Here is an 11,225-nt window from a genome sequence, read left to right as displayed (position 1 = left end):
TATTTGTTCTTTGATTGATTGGTTGTTTCTCTTTGGTTCATTAGAGTTGTATGTTGGTATGTTACCGTCCTTGGTGCCCATTATATTTGTGCGCGCATGGATCAAGCACCATAGGGTTGGTAGTACTTGTATACTAGAAGGGGGAAGTTACGCCGGAGTGACGAGAAACCTAAGGACGCGAACCGGATAGTTGCATGTATGGGAGTAAGAGGACCATTTACTTAAGGCTATGGTTGGGGAAGCCTTAATGCTTGCTAGTATTTACGGATGTTTGCTAGCAAGCCAATCATATAGTACCTGTAATCCCGGAGGGAGAGCATGTATATTTAGCCTCTCCTACATAGAAAGCTGCATCAAAGACATTGAACCCAAGATCTTCACTAATTGATCTTGGACAAAGCCACCACTATTACCACCGCCTTTCCACACTCATGGTACTGTTAGTTTAGTTTGTTTTATTGCTGCAACACTAACATTTATTCCGTGTATTTTATTGTTCTGCAAAGTCACTTCTCATACCCGTTATCGCTCTAGTTTTATTTCCTAGATATTGCAAACGCTTAGTGTGCGTAGAGTCGTATCAGTGGTTGATAGAACTTGAGAGAATGTTTATCCTACCTTTAGCTCCTCGTTGGGTTCGACACTCTTACTTATCGAAAAGGCTACACGCGATCCCCTATACTTGTGGGTTATCAGTGGTGTCGATAACGGCGCGATGATGTCCCCGGGCGTTGCGGTGAGGGTGCTTGTTTGCGGTGGTGTGCGGCCTTGGCCAGGACCGTCTTGCGAGGAGTGAGGTCGCGGTGACGGTGCGCATGGTACCTGGCTAACACATTGCGGTTTGGTTGGGGGCGACTTGGCTAGGCTTGGCACGGAGCTGCAGATAGATGGCTTAGGCGGCATGGGTGTAGCAGCGCGGTGGCACGACTAATGGGACTTGATCGGGACCTAGCAGGCGGTCGGGCATGATCTTGGCCTAATTGGTAGTGCTACTGCGTCCAGACGGTAGTCACCTCGCGTGGCGGAGGGTGGATCCCCTCCCCTGGCTGCCATTGGCCTGATGGCTGCTGGCTATGTGTCGGCCTGCCCTGTCCAATCCGTCGGCCTTGCGGTGTTTTGGCTAGGCCATGGGCTCGAGTTCGTGGGATGCCGGGGTGGCGGTCCCGGAAGGTGGACTGCGCGGTTGGCTCTACGGCGGACAACGTTGCGGTGGTGGTGGTCTCACTCTTCGGCCATGGGGATGGCGTGGAGCGAACGGAGGGAGATCCTGGTGTTGGCGGCTCTTCGGTTGTGGCTGCTCCCAGATCGTGTTTCGGGAACCTTCCTAGGGGACATCGGGCGGTTGAGTTCTCGGGGGCGTGGTGTGAGGCTACTTTCGAGCGAAAGCTCGGCGCCGAGGCACCAATGACGGCGATGTCTGCGGGTGTCGTAACCCTCTTGGGGGCGTCGTTGTGGGTATCCTCCCCGCGGTACGGCTCCGGGTGAAAACCCTAAACTCGTGGTCTCGACGTCGGCGACGTAAGAGCATCTCCAGTCGCGTCCCCCAAACCGTCCCCCAAACCGCGCCGGATCGAGCGTTTGGGGGACGTGTTTTGTTCATGCCGCGTTTGGGGGACGTCGCTCCCCGGCCGCGTCCCCCAAACGCCGCCCCCAATCAGAAATTCAAATAGATGCATTCAAAAGAGATCGTTCCCGCCGGTTCGTCGCGATCAGAGTAGCGGCGATCGATCAAAGTACTGGGCGCGCGATCATATTACAGACCGGTGGTGCAAATTAGAAGAAGGGGTTGGTCGACGGCGTCGTGTCCTGAGTCGACGCAGGCCCGTCGAGCACGACGACCTCGTCGCGATCTGCCTGTTCCTGTGCATGGTGCGTCTGCTCCGTCGCCGACGCGGAGGCCGACGCAGGTGTAGCGGTAGAAGACGCGTCGGCCTGCTCTTGCTGCGCGCTGCCGCTGCCGCCGATGCCGATGCCGCTGCCGGGGCCGCCACGTCCGCCGCCGCCATTTTGGCTTCGATGTCGTCGAGGATCCGGCCTTTGAAGAAGTTGTGCGCCGCTCACGTCCGGGGAGACATTCCCTCCGTCGACGTTCTCGGCGGGGACATGTCGTCCCTACGTTTCTTGAGCTCCGGCTTCTCCTCTTGCCTCTTGAGCAGCTCGGCCCACCTTTGGTCGGCCTTCTTGTCGCGGGAGATAAAGGTCGAGGAGACGTCGGCGAGGCATTTCGTGATCGACGCATGCGTCTTCTCAGACGACGCAGCGTCGGCCAAGGCGGCCTTGGCAGCCTTGTTGCCAGTAGGACGCCCTGCCGACGTTGCCAGCGGCGCGTCCAGATCAATGGCGTCCTTCCCCTTGGATAGCGACAAGCGCGTCAGCCGCCATTTCTCATTCATTTTGAGCTTGCCATAGCAATGCATCAGCGCGAAAGACTTGTGACCTTCCGAGTACTTGGCGTACAATTCCATGGCCCGATCAAACTAACCAAAGGAAGCGAGTCATTTCATCAAACACAATGTGGGCGCTACGGATTATGGAAGAAACGGTCGTACCGGTTGGCCGACGTCGGCGCCGCTGTCGCCTCCGGTCTCTAAGTCGTGATGGTACCCATGGAAGGAGTTCACCGACGCACGGATGATGGCCCATCGCGTCGACATTGCCTTCGGCTCCTCTTCATTGTCACTTTCCGGTAGTCGTTGTTGATGAGCTTGCGCTCATCGAACTCGGCCTTGATCCTCGCCCAATACTTCCCGCCTTTTTGGTTGGCGCCGATGATGGAGTCATGGCTCACCGTCGCCCACGACTCGCACAGACATTGATCTTCCAGAGGCGTCCACTTCGGGCCTCGTGTGCCCGACGCCTTCTTCTTCTTCGTCCTCACGCCGTCCGCGTCTACCTCCACGAGATCATCATCACCGGCACCCTCGTCGTCCTCTTCGTCGCCGCCCTCTTCGTCCTCATCGTCGTCCTCCACCCCCTCCTCTTCCTCGTCGTCCTCCTCCTCAACCCCGTCGTCCTCCTCAGCACCGGCGCCGTCGTATTCGAGCGGACCCCTGCGGCCGGTGAAAGGGTCGCCGTCCGGACCGGGTCCTGGCTCGCGCTGCTCGTACGCCGAGGAGTAGAGGTTGTTGGGGTTGAAGCCGCCGTGCGGCAGCGCATCCTGGTAGTGCGGCGACAAGTTAGGCGTCACGCACCCGGGAGTGGCGGAGGGGCCGTCGTTGTAGAAGGCGGCTTGCGACGGAGAGATCACTCCGGGAATGTACGCCGGCATGGACGTACTCCATGGGCTCGCGTTGGTGGCGGCGATACACCCGACCATTACGTGCTGGTGCTGGCGCGCCGCCTGAGCCTTCTTCTCCAGCTCCACCGCCCTCCGGCCTTTCCGCTCCGCCGTCGATAGCTTCCGGCGCAGGCAATCTTGCTGCCATTGATCTTCGGTCATTCCTTCGGGCTTCTTCTTCGCAGCCGGCGCCTTCCGCGGCTTCGCGAACGGCGCTTTCGCCCCTATCGTCGCATTGCCCGGCGGCTTCTTGGCCGCTTTCTTCGCCATCTTTTTGGGGGCTGTCGGCGGCGCCATGGAATGGGGAGAGGGTAGCGGCGGCGGGTGGACGGCGGGAGGGAGAAAGAAATCGGCGGGATATGTTTTGGGAGGCTCGTGCGCGGCGGTATAGGCGCGATTTGGCGGGAGCGGCGGGATTTGGCGGGAGTGTGAGACGAATTTTCCCTGTGCCGCCGACGGGTCGGCCCCGCGTCGGTTGGCCTCGCTTTCGTTGTGTCCGGCGTCCCCGGAGCGTCCCTGTGGGACGGGGACGGGCTCGGGGCGCCGGACACCGTATCGGGCCGCGCCGGACAAAAATGGGCTTTGGGGGACGCGGCTGGAACGCTTTTTTTGTCCGGCGCGCCCCAAATCCCTTTGGGGGACGCGACTGGAGATGCTCTAATGTGTCGCTACCCTCTTGGGGGCATCGTTGTGGAGCCCCGACTAGACTCGGTCCGTTCCAACGTGGTCACTAGTTTTGGTTTTCCATGTTCTTTTTTGTTTATCCTTTGATCTGCTTTGTAAGAAGTTCTCCTCTTCACATTGTATCAGTTTGGCCATTGCGGTTTTATTTATAAGTAGGGCGAATCAATATTTTGAGGAAAAGTCTAACCATTAAAACGTAAAGACGGGTCAAGAAAAAACAAGTTTTAAGGGCTGAGAACAACGCACGTAGATCAGTGCCTAAAAAAAAACCAGTATAAGGGTATATATCAAGAATATGCCGAAAACGAGTTCTTTCTCTCTCTTACACTTCACTTCTTCACGCGCCCTGGTCTCCCGCGCGCTGCCCCTAGCCGTCCTCCGCCCATGGCCGACCATTGCGCCTCCCCGGATGCCACGCCCTCTCCATCTCCAACAGCGTCCGGGGCTTGGCCTCGCCGCGGTCGGGTCGTCGTGGTCCGCCGCCCACCACCAACCTGCGCCTCGCCCGCGTGCAGTAGCAGCAAGCAGCACCTCGCCCCTCACTGACATGGTTCGACTCGTGCTCCTGTCGTCCTCGCCTCCGCGCGGCATCGCGGCCGCCTGTGTGCGGCCACCACCACTGTCCTAGGCAGCAGCGGGCAACTACACAGCTAGCAGCAGCATGTGCGTGCAGGCAAAAGCAGCAGTACCTGCACGTGTGTACGTGTGAGCTAGCATCGGGAATATGCTTATATGCGGGCCAGGTTTATCACGTTTGGACTGCGCGGCCGTTTTTCGGCCCGCAACCAAAACCAGATGTAAAGGGTTTTATAAAATAGCACAATCAGAATTATTACACAAATTGATACGATAAATATAACAATAATCCAAATTATTACACAAATGCTTATTGTCATACATTACAAATAATACAAATTGGAACAAATATTTTCGAACAATATAAATCAACAACAAATGAAGCAAACAACAAATGGTTGGAAACACAAATAAATCCTAGTTGTCGTGCCTTTGCCAATGGTAGCAGCTGTTTTGCATCCTTGTCATTCTCAATCAGACGGTATGTAAACGTGCGCATGACGGCATATATTTTTTGGTGCGCGCTAAATCCCAAGAGCCCGGTGGCATTTCTTTTGCGCTTGAAGTACCGCGTGTTATCCTCACACATTGCGACGATTTTGTTGAACAAAGATCGCCGCATTCTGTACCGGCGGTGAAAAAGATGGGGCGGATATGTCGGTGCCTCGGCGAAGTAATCGCGCATGAGCAAAGTGTGGCCAAGGGCGCGATTCCGCGGAATGCACAGTCGCCCCATGGTCGAGCCCTTCCGCTTCTTCGGCCGCACGTCCGTTACCGCCGCCGCCGTCGCGAGTATCACCGCCGTCTGCTCCAACTCGTCGTCGAGCAGCTCCTCCAAGTCCAAGTCATCGGAGGAGGATGAATCCTCCAACAAAAATAGTGCGCACGGGTCCATCTGCAAGGCGCAACAACCGCGGCTAACCATCAGATCTACGGCGGCAAATCCGCGGCTACGACGAGCTTGGGGAAAAGGATTACCGGTCGGCGGCGAGGCGTGCGCCGACGGCGTCGATTCCGGCCGATTGGTGCCCGATTCGTGCACCGGCGGGCGAAGCGGACACGGCAGGCCCGCGCGCGTGCTTCTATCGGTCGGAATCGGAGGGGAAGGGCGGGGGAGGCCAGGATCTGCGGCGGCGCGCGTCAGCGGGAGGAAGAAGAGAAGGGAAGAGTTGAAACTTCCTTCGCGCCAAGGGGGGGAATGGATGAAGGCCGGCCTCGCACAACCCCTCCGACCCAGGAACTTTGGGGTCGCGCGGCGCATCGGAGCCGACCGTTTTTTTTTTTTTTTTGGAAATGGGGTCCGATACGGGATCTGAACGGATTTTTTTCCCTTCAAACCGAAAATCGACGGGTATTATGCGGATGCGGGTCGGACGGGGATATGCTAGAGATGCTGTACCAATATGCACATCAGTTACAAGTTGTTGTACCGATATAATTAGCTCGATAATAGCCCGTTTTAAAACTTTCTACCCTAGGATATGCTGCTGTACGGTTAAGATTAGTTGGCCTCTCTCCCTTTTATTAATAGTAGGGGTGATGACTGATGACATCCGGTCAGCCGAAGAAACAAATTTTCTAGTAGTACAATCGTTTTTTCCAGGTTGATGAATTGTTTTTCTCGGTACCGGGACGAAAATGCAATCTTCCCACCGTCCCTGCAATCTCCTCTGCCCGGTGGCGCCGTCTGCGACCACCGCGCCCCTTCCTCACCAGCGTCCACCCCATCTTCTCGGAACGCCGCCGCAGCGCCTCCTCTCCCCTCCTAGCCGGCTCACTCAAACTCGCCTCCTCTGCTGCAAGACTGCAATGTCTACATCCTCTTCCTCCGCCGCCGCCGCCGCCGGGAACCCCCAGCCTTTCAAGGTTCGCCTCACTGATTAACTAGCCTTTTCCTTTGGTTCACCGCTAGGATGAGTACGTGACGTGTTGAATGAATTCATTGCAGTTGATTCTGGGGTCCTCGTCGGTTGCCAGGAAGAACATCCTCAACGAGATGGGGTTCGAGTTCCAAGTCATGGTGGGCGTCAGTGAATTTTTCCTTTTCCCCTTGAAATTTTTCTTGGAGTTATTATTCCTTGAGTGGATTTGGTTTCTTGGTTTCAGACCGCGGACATCGACGAGAGGAGCATAAGAAGGGAGGATCCGGAAGAACTAGTCATGGTTCTTGCGGAGGCCAAGGTAGAATGCTTTTTCTATTTGTTGGTACTGTAAAAATCTTTTATGTCTCTTATGAAAGCTGTTTCTAGTTCCTGTTATGAGAGTAGCTTTAGTTTGCCTCTCGTTTTCTGTGTTATAGCTTCTACCATTCAGTAGCATTTGCATTACTGGCTCAAAGTTAAGTGCCACGTTTTGCTTGTAGGAGAACATTAAGAATTTTCTTGCTAATCAGTATCCACATAATCTTAGTAGGTCATAGTTCTTAACTCAAGGAACCATGGTAGCTTCAATGAGATATGAGATCGTCCTGCTGTGGTATTATTGTCAGTTTTGATTTAGTTATAAATTTATCATTGAAGTGTAAAATAAATAAATAATAATTGGTGAGATAATTTTTTGCTGGATTATGTTTGCGTGTTTGCACGGTCCATCAACTTTCAAACCCAAAAGGTAAATGCTGGATTGCTATTTCTAGATATCAAAGTCTGTGTTGGATCTTCTGCAAGAATGTTTAGGTTCTGACATTTCTTTCCTTACGGACATTAACCATTGTATACATATTTCAGGCTGATGCTATCATGTCAAGAATGAGGATTTCTGATTACCAGAAAGAAGGTGACCAACCAACACTCCTGATAACCTCTGACATAGTAAGTGCAGATTATCTATGCTAGCTTTAGATAGAATTTGGATGGTAATACATAAATATTTTATAAATACATCTATGCCACACTGTGGCTTCTCTTTGGTGTTTTTGGATGTTTCATGGATTCCTATAGATGCAAATGGGTCACCATTATACCCTCTTTAGTTAAAAAAATGAACTAACTTTTCCAATGGCATCATCATTTTGGAAAAATTAGTTCATTTTTTAAACTAAGGATGGTAGAGAGGACCCTAATAGTGACCCACTTGCATCTACTTAAATGTTGTCTATTTTTGGTAGCATGATGATGCCTGTTCCATATTTCTGCATATGGCAATTTGATATCACCAAATGCAAAATAAATGATTAGTGCCCCCCCCCCCCCCCCTCCTCCATCTGAATCTGCGACAACAAATATGGAACAGAGGGAGCATTCATTTTTTTTTAGTTTTTCTGCTCAATTGTTTTTCAAGTGTTAGTTGTATAATTCATTCTAAAAAATAGTTTTAGATGTATAAACAATAAGATCCATCATCTGTAATGTTCTACGAGGCAAATTTAGTAGGGATGCGGTATTTTCTTGTACTCGGTTTAATAATATAAGAGCTTTTAGTTTTTTGGAGATTCACCAATTTTGGCCCGTATCTAGTTCACTTTTAGTGTGTACATTCACTCACTTTGGTTCGTACCTAGTCCACTTTGAAATATCTAAAAGGTCTTATATTATTGAATGGAGGGAGTACATCTTTTCGTCCTTAGATCTAGTTTGGCATTTTTTCCGTCTCCTTTTTGGGAGCGCTACTAGTTCAACATAGCATGTACTTTGTTAGCCAAATTTTGTTGTATGCTATGTTCGTCAACATTGGCAATTTCATTTATGCCTTTAATTTTTTTTTTTTGATACTTTTTAAGCTAGATCAAGGTCTCATTAGGTTAAATAATTATTACCTGAGATTTAATTGCATTGTATGTTGGCTATCAGTCATTTAGCTCTACTGATGGAGAAGTTCCCAGTTCAAAGAAAGTAATCTAACTCTTCTTAACAATATCTTTTAGATGAGAATGGCGAGGCTTGGTTTATCCATAACTCCCACCTCTCTTTTTCCCACTTGCTAAAAGCTATCTAACGATAATAAGCAACTGAAACACACGAGCGGAGGCAGCTAAGCTGATAATAATGTATTAACATGATCGATTTTTTTTTTCCGCTGCGGAGCATGGATATTTGGCTAGTGAAGAAACGATCTATTGATACCTTTTCTTATCTGAAATTCTACATGCTAAATTCTTCAGCAGTACAAAGCTTAATGGTAGTGATGCATAATGCAACTATTTCATGTGTTCACATATTCTTTGGAACGTTTTTTCAGTTTTACTATGTTGTCATTCTTTGCATTATTACGTACTAAAACGTAGTTGACTTTGAGGTGGTCGTCCATGAAGGGATTATTAGAGAAAAGCCAAGCACCAAGGAAGAAGCACGCCAATTCCTTAAAGGTCCGTCAATATGTCCATTGCCCAGGCACATTGTATCTGATTGTCCAGTGTGTTTATGTATTAATCAGTTGAACCATTATTTTCACAAGGTTATTCTGGTGGGCATGTGTCAACTGTGGGTGGTGTGGTTGTAACTAATCTTACGACCGGCAAGAAGCTAGGTAGTTTAGACAAAGCTGAGGTAATCCACTCTTCTACAAGATTGTCCTGTTGGAATGTGGGTGATCCCATTGAATTGTGTGATTGAAGTCCCATCGACTTATTTCATACATGCAACCCATAAACATCTAAGCAACCTTATTTATTTGTATCTTCGTGTTTAGATTTTGATTCCAGGGAAAAATGCTCAGTAATTGACCTTGACTGTAGTTTCTTTACTTAGTGTTGCAAACTTTGGTCTATGCATCTAGCTATGTTTATAGCTACCGTAAACTGGAACTTGGTCCTCTTTCACCTATATTTTGTAGTAAAATTTCTCAGTCATACTTCCTTGGGTATTTTTGATTTTTTTGTTCAGGAGCAACATGTACAACATAAGATCATTCAAATTCATTTGAAATCAATGTTGCAGCTTATTCTTATGATGTTAATTCTTATGGAGCACACTCAGTAAATGGGATTGTTCCAATTAAGCAGTCAAAAGCAACCTGCTGTGATTAGATATACATGTATTATTTGTGGATGTAAATTGACCAATGTAGTTTTTGCTCACTCTTCAGGTGTACTTCCATGACATACCAGAGGAGGTCATTGAGAAATTGGTAAGGTCTTGTTTTATTCCATCATAAGAATATTTGCAGATTTTGTAATATTGTCATTACATTATGTCACTGAGCTACACCCTCTCTTTCTATTTTGCTGCTAGATCGATGAGGGGGTCGTATTTAGGGTCGCAGGTGGTTTGCTGCTAGAACATCCATTGACATTACCATTTGTGGAAGCAGTGGTTAGTTTCTCTCTTTCTTAGCTTCTTATGGTGCTACTGTTCCATTTCAAGCTCATTTGATATGAGCTCATTCATCATGTAGGTTGGTTCTAGTGACAGTGTAATGGGGCTATCAAAGGATGTCGCAAACAAACTCATTCACGAGGCATTGACCGTGTAACCTAGCAGTTTCGATCAAATTCTTACCGTACTTCGCTGAAGGTAATGCCTTGGCGAAAACATGTCAATACTGTTACAGAGATATTTGTATTTTGTATTTTCCCCTGTAATTAAGGGGTTCCTTGCATATTTCACACATGTACATGTACTATATATTGTGGCATTTGGCCCCCGTGGAATACAAGTTGCTATTCCTCTAACAAACACATGGTGATTGTTGTAGTTAAGTTATATTAAGAGTTTCAGACACCATGGCATGAAGTGGCTAAGATCCATCAAGACTGCAAGAACTCTTCAGTAGTAATGCCTGCTACTGTGATCACTGATGAGACTTCACCTATGCCTGCTACTGTGATCACTGCTATGTGGATATGTCCTGAATCCTGATGCTCACATGAGGTGAATTTATATATGATAAGTGAAATTGTCATTTCCTCTTATATAGTACAAACACAATGATACTGCTTTGTTTTGTCTGCAATTGCTGCACGAAGCGGCTGTTTCAGTTTGCATAGTGGCTTCGGTGTAGCTGTTCTTGGATAATTTTGTGAGCTGCTGGTCTGTCGGTCCTTCTTAGTATTGCCAAATTATGATCTTGATCAGAACTTGTCGGGATTTTGTAACCTAAACATCAGAGAAACACCGCTATGCTGCCGACATAAACTCTTGCAGCTTTTCTTGGTTCCAAACAAGGCCTGATTTAGCCAAATGTTGTGCACTTCGTTACATAGCAGCTAGCAGGGTTTAGAAGCCCGAGTTTCACTTAAGCGAGAACCAACCGGTCCTTTCGAGAGTTCCCATAAGGCCTCATTTGGCACAAGTGTTTTCTGGGTTCGATGTGTATTATACCAGGTCAACACAATACTCTGTAAAACTCTCCAAGTCCCGTTTGGCAGGCCGGGCTTAGACGGGCTGAACACTGTTAAACACGTGAAAACTCGTCGGGTCAAAGTATATTAGAAACGCGAGGCCGATGCTCGACGCGATGACGCCTCACTGTCTCTGCCAACGCGAAGAGCCACCCTGAGTCTTGACTTCTTTCTCCATCTCCTCGCGTTGCCTCACCATCTCGTCGTCTTTTCCTTTTGGACGTGGCTAGCTAGCATCCGGTGCTGGTTTGTCTATCCCAGCATCCGGGTGCTCTTTTGTTCCACCCAGCATCCGGGTGCTCTTTTGTCCCACCTAGCACTCGCCCAAAAAAATCAGACACATATCCGCCCCAGTAGCTGACCAGGTTCTCCAATAGTCCAACGCCACTTGGACCATCCCTCACGTGATGG

At 49.3% G+C, this 11,225-nt stretch overlaps 1 protein-coding gene across 4 annotated transcripts; it reads left to right on the top strand.

The window, feature by feature from the left end:
• Positions 1-6,154: 6,154 nt before the first annotated feature.
• Positions 6,155-10,608, top strand: LOC124702945 (7-methyl-GTP pyrophosphatase-like). Of its 4 annotated transcripts, XR_007002838.1 has the most exons (11): positions 6,160-6,403; positions 6,486-6,557; positions 6,644-6,718; positions 7,264-7,347; positions 8,771-8,840; positions 8,930-9,021; positions 9,560-9,601; positions 9,706-9,786; positions 9,869-9,987; positions 10,169-10,344; positions 10,440-10,608. XR_007002838.1 is itself a non-coding variant. In XM_047235125.1 (10 exons), exons 1-9 carry the CDS (start codon positions 6,176-6,178, stop codon positions 9,944-9,946), a joined length of 822 nt encoding a protein of 273 aa, XP_047091081.1. In that variant the 5' UTR covers positions 6,160-6,175; the 3' UTR covers positions 9,947-9,987; positions 10,169-10,408. The 4 variants fall into 4 exon arrangements, 3 of the variants coding, with proteins under 3 accessions (XP_047091082.1, XP_047091081.1, XP_047091080.1); XM_047235125.1 differs by lacking the exon at positions 10,440-10,608 and having other exon boundaries at positions 10,169-10,408; XM_047235126.1 differs by lacking the exons at positions 10,169-10,344; positions 10,440-10,608 and having other exon boundaries at positions 6,155-6,403; positions 7,264-7,312; positions 8,787-8,840; positions 9,869-10,151.
• Positions 10,609-11,225: the final 617 nt, after the last annotated feature.

Source organism: Lolium rigidum, chromosome 3 (genome assembly GCF_022539505.1).
Source record: "Lolium rigidum isolate FL_2022 chromosome 3, APGP_CSIRO_Lrig_0.1, whole genome shotgun sequence".
NCBI classification, from domain to species: Eukaryota; Viridiplantae; Streptophyta; class Magnoliopsida; order Poales; family Poaceae; genus Lolium; species Lolium rigidum.
Note: the sequence above shows the minus strand (reverse complement) of the source record. Positions and strands in the feature narration are given on the sequence as shown.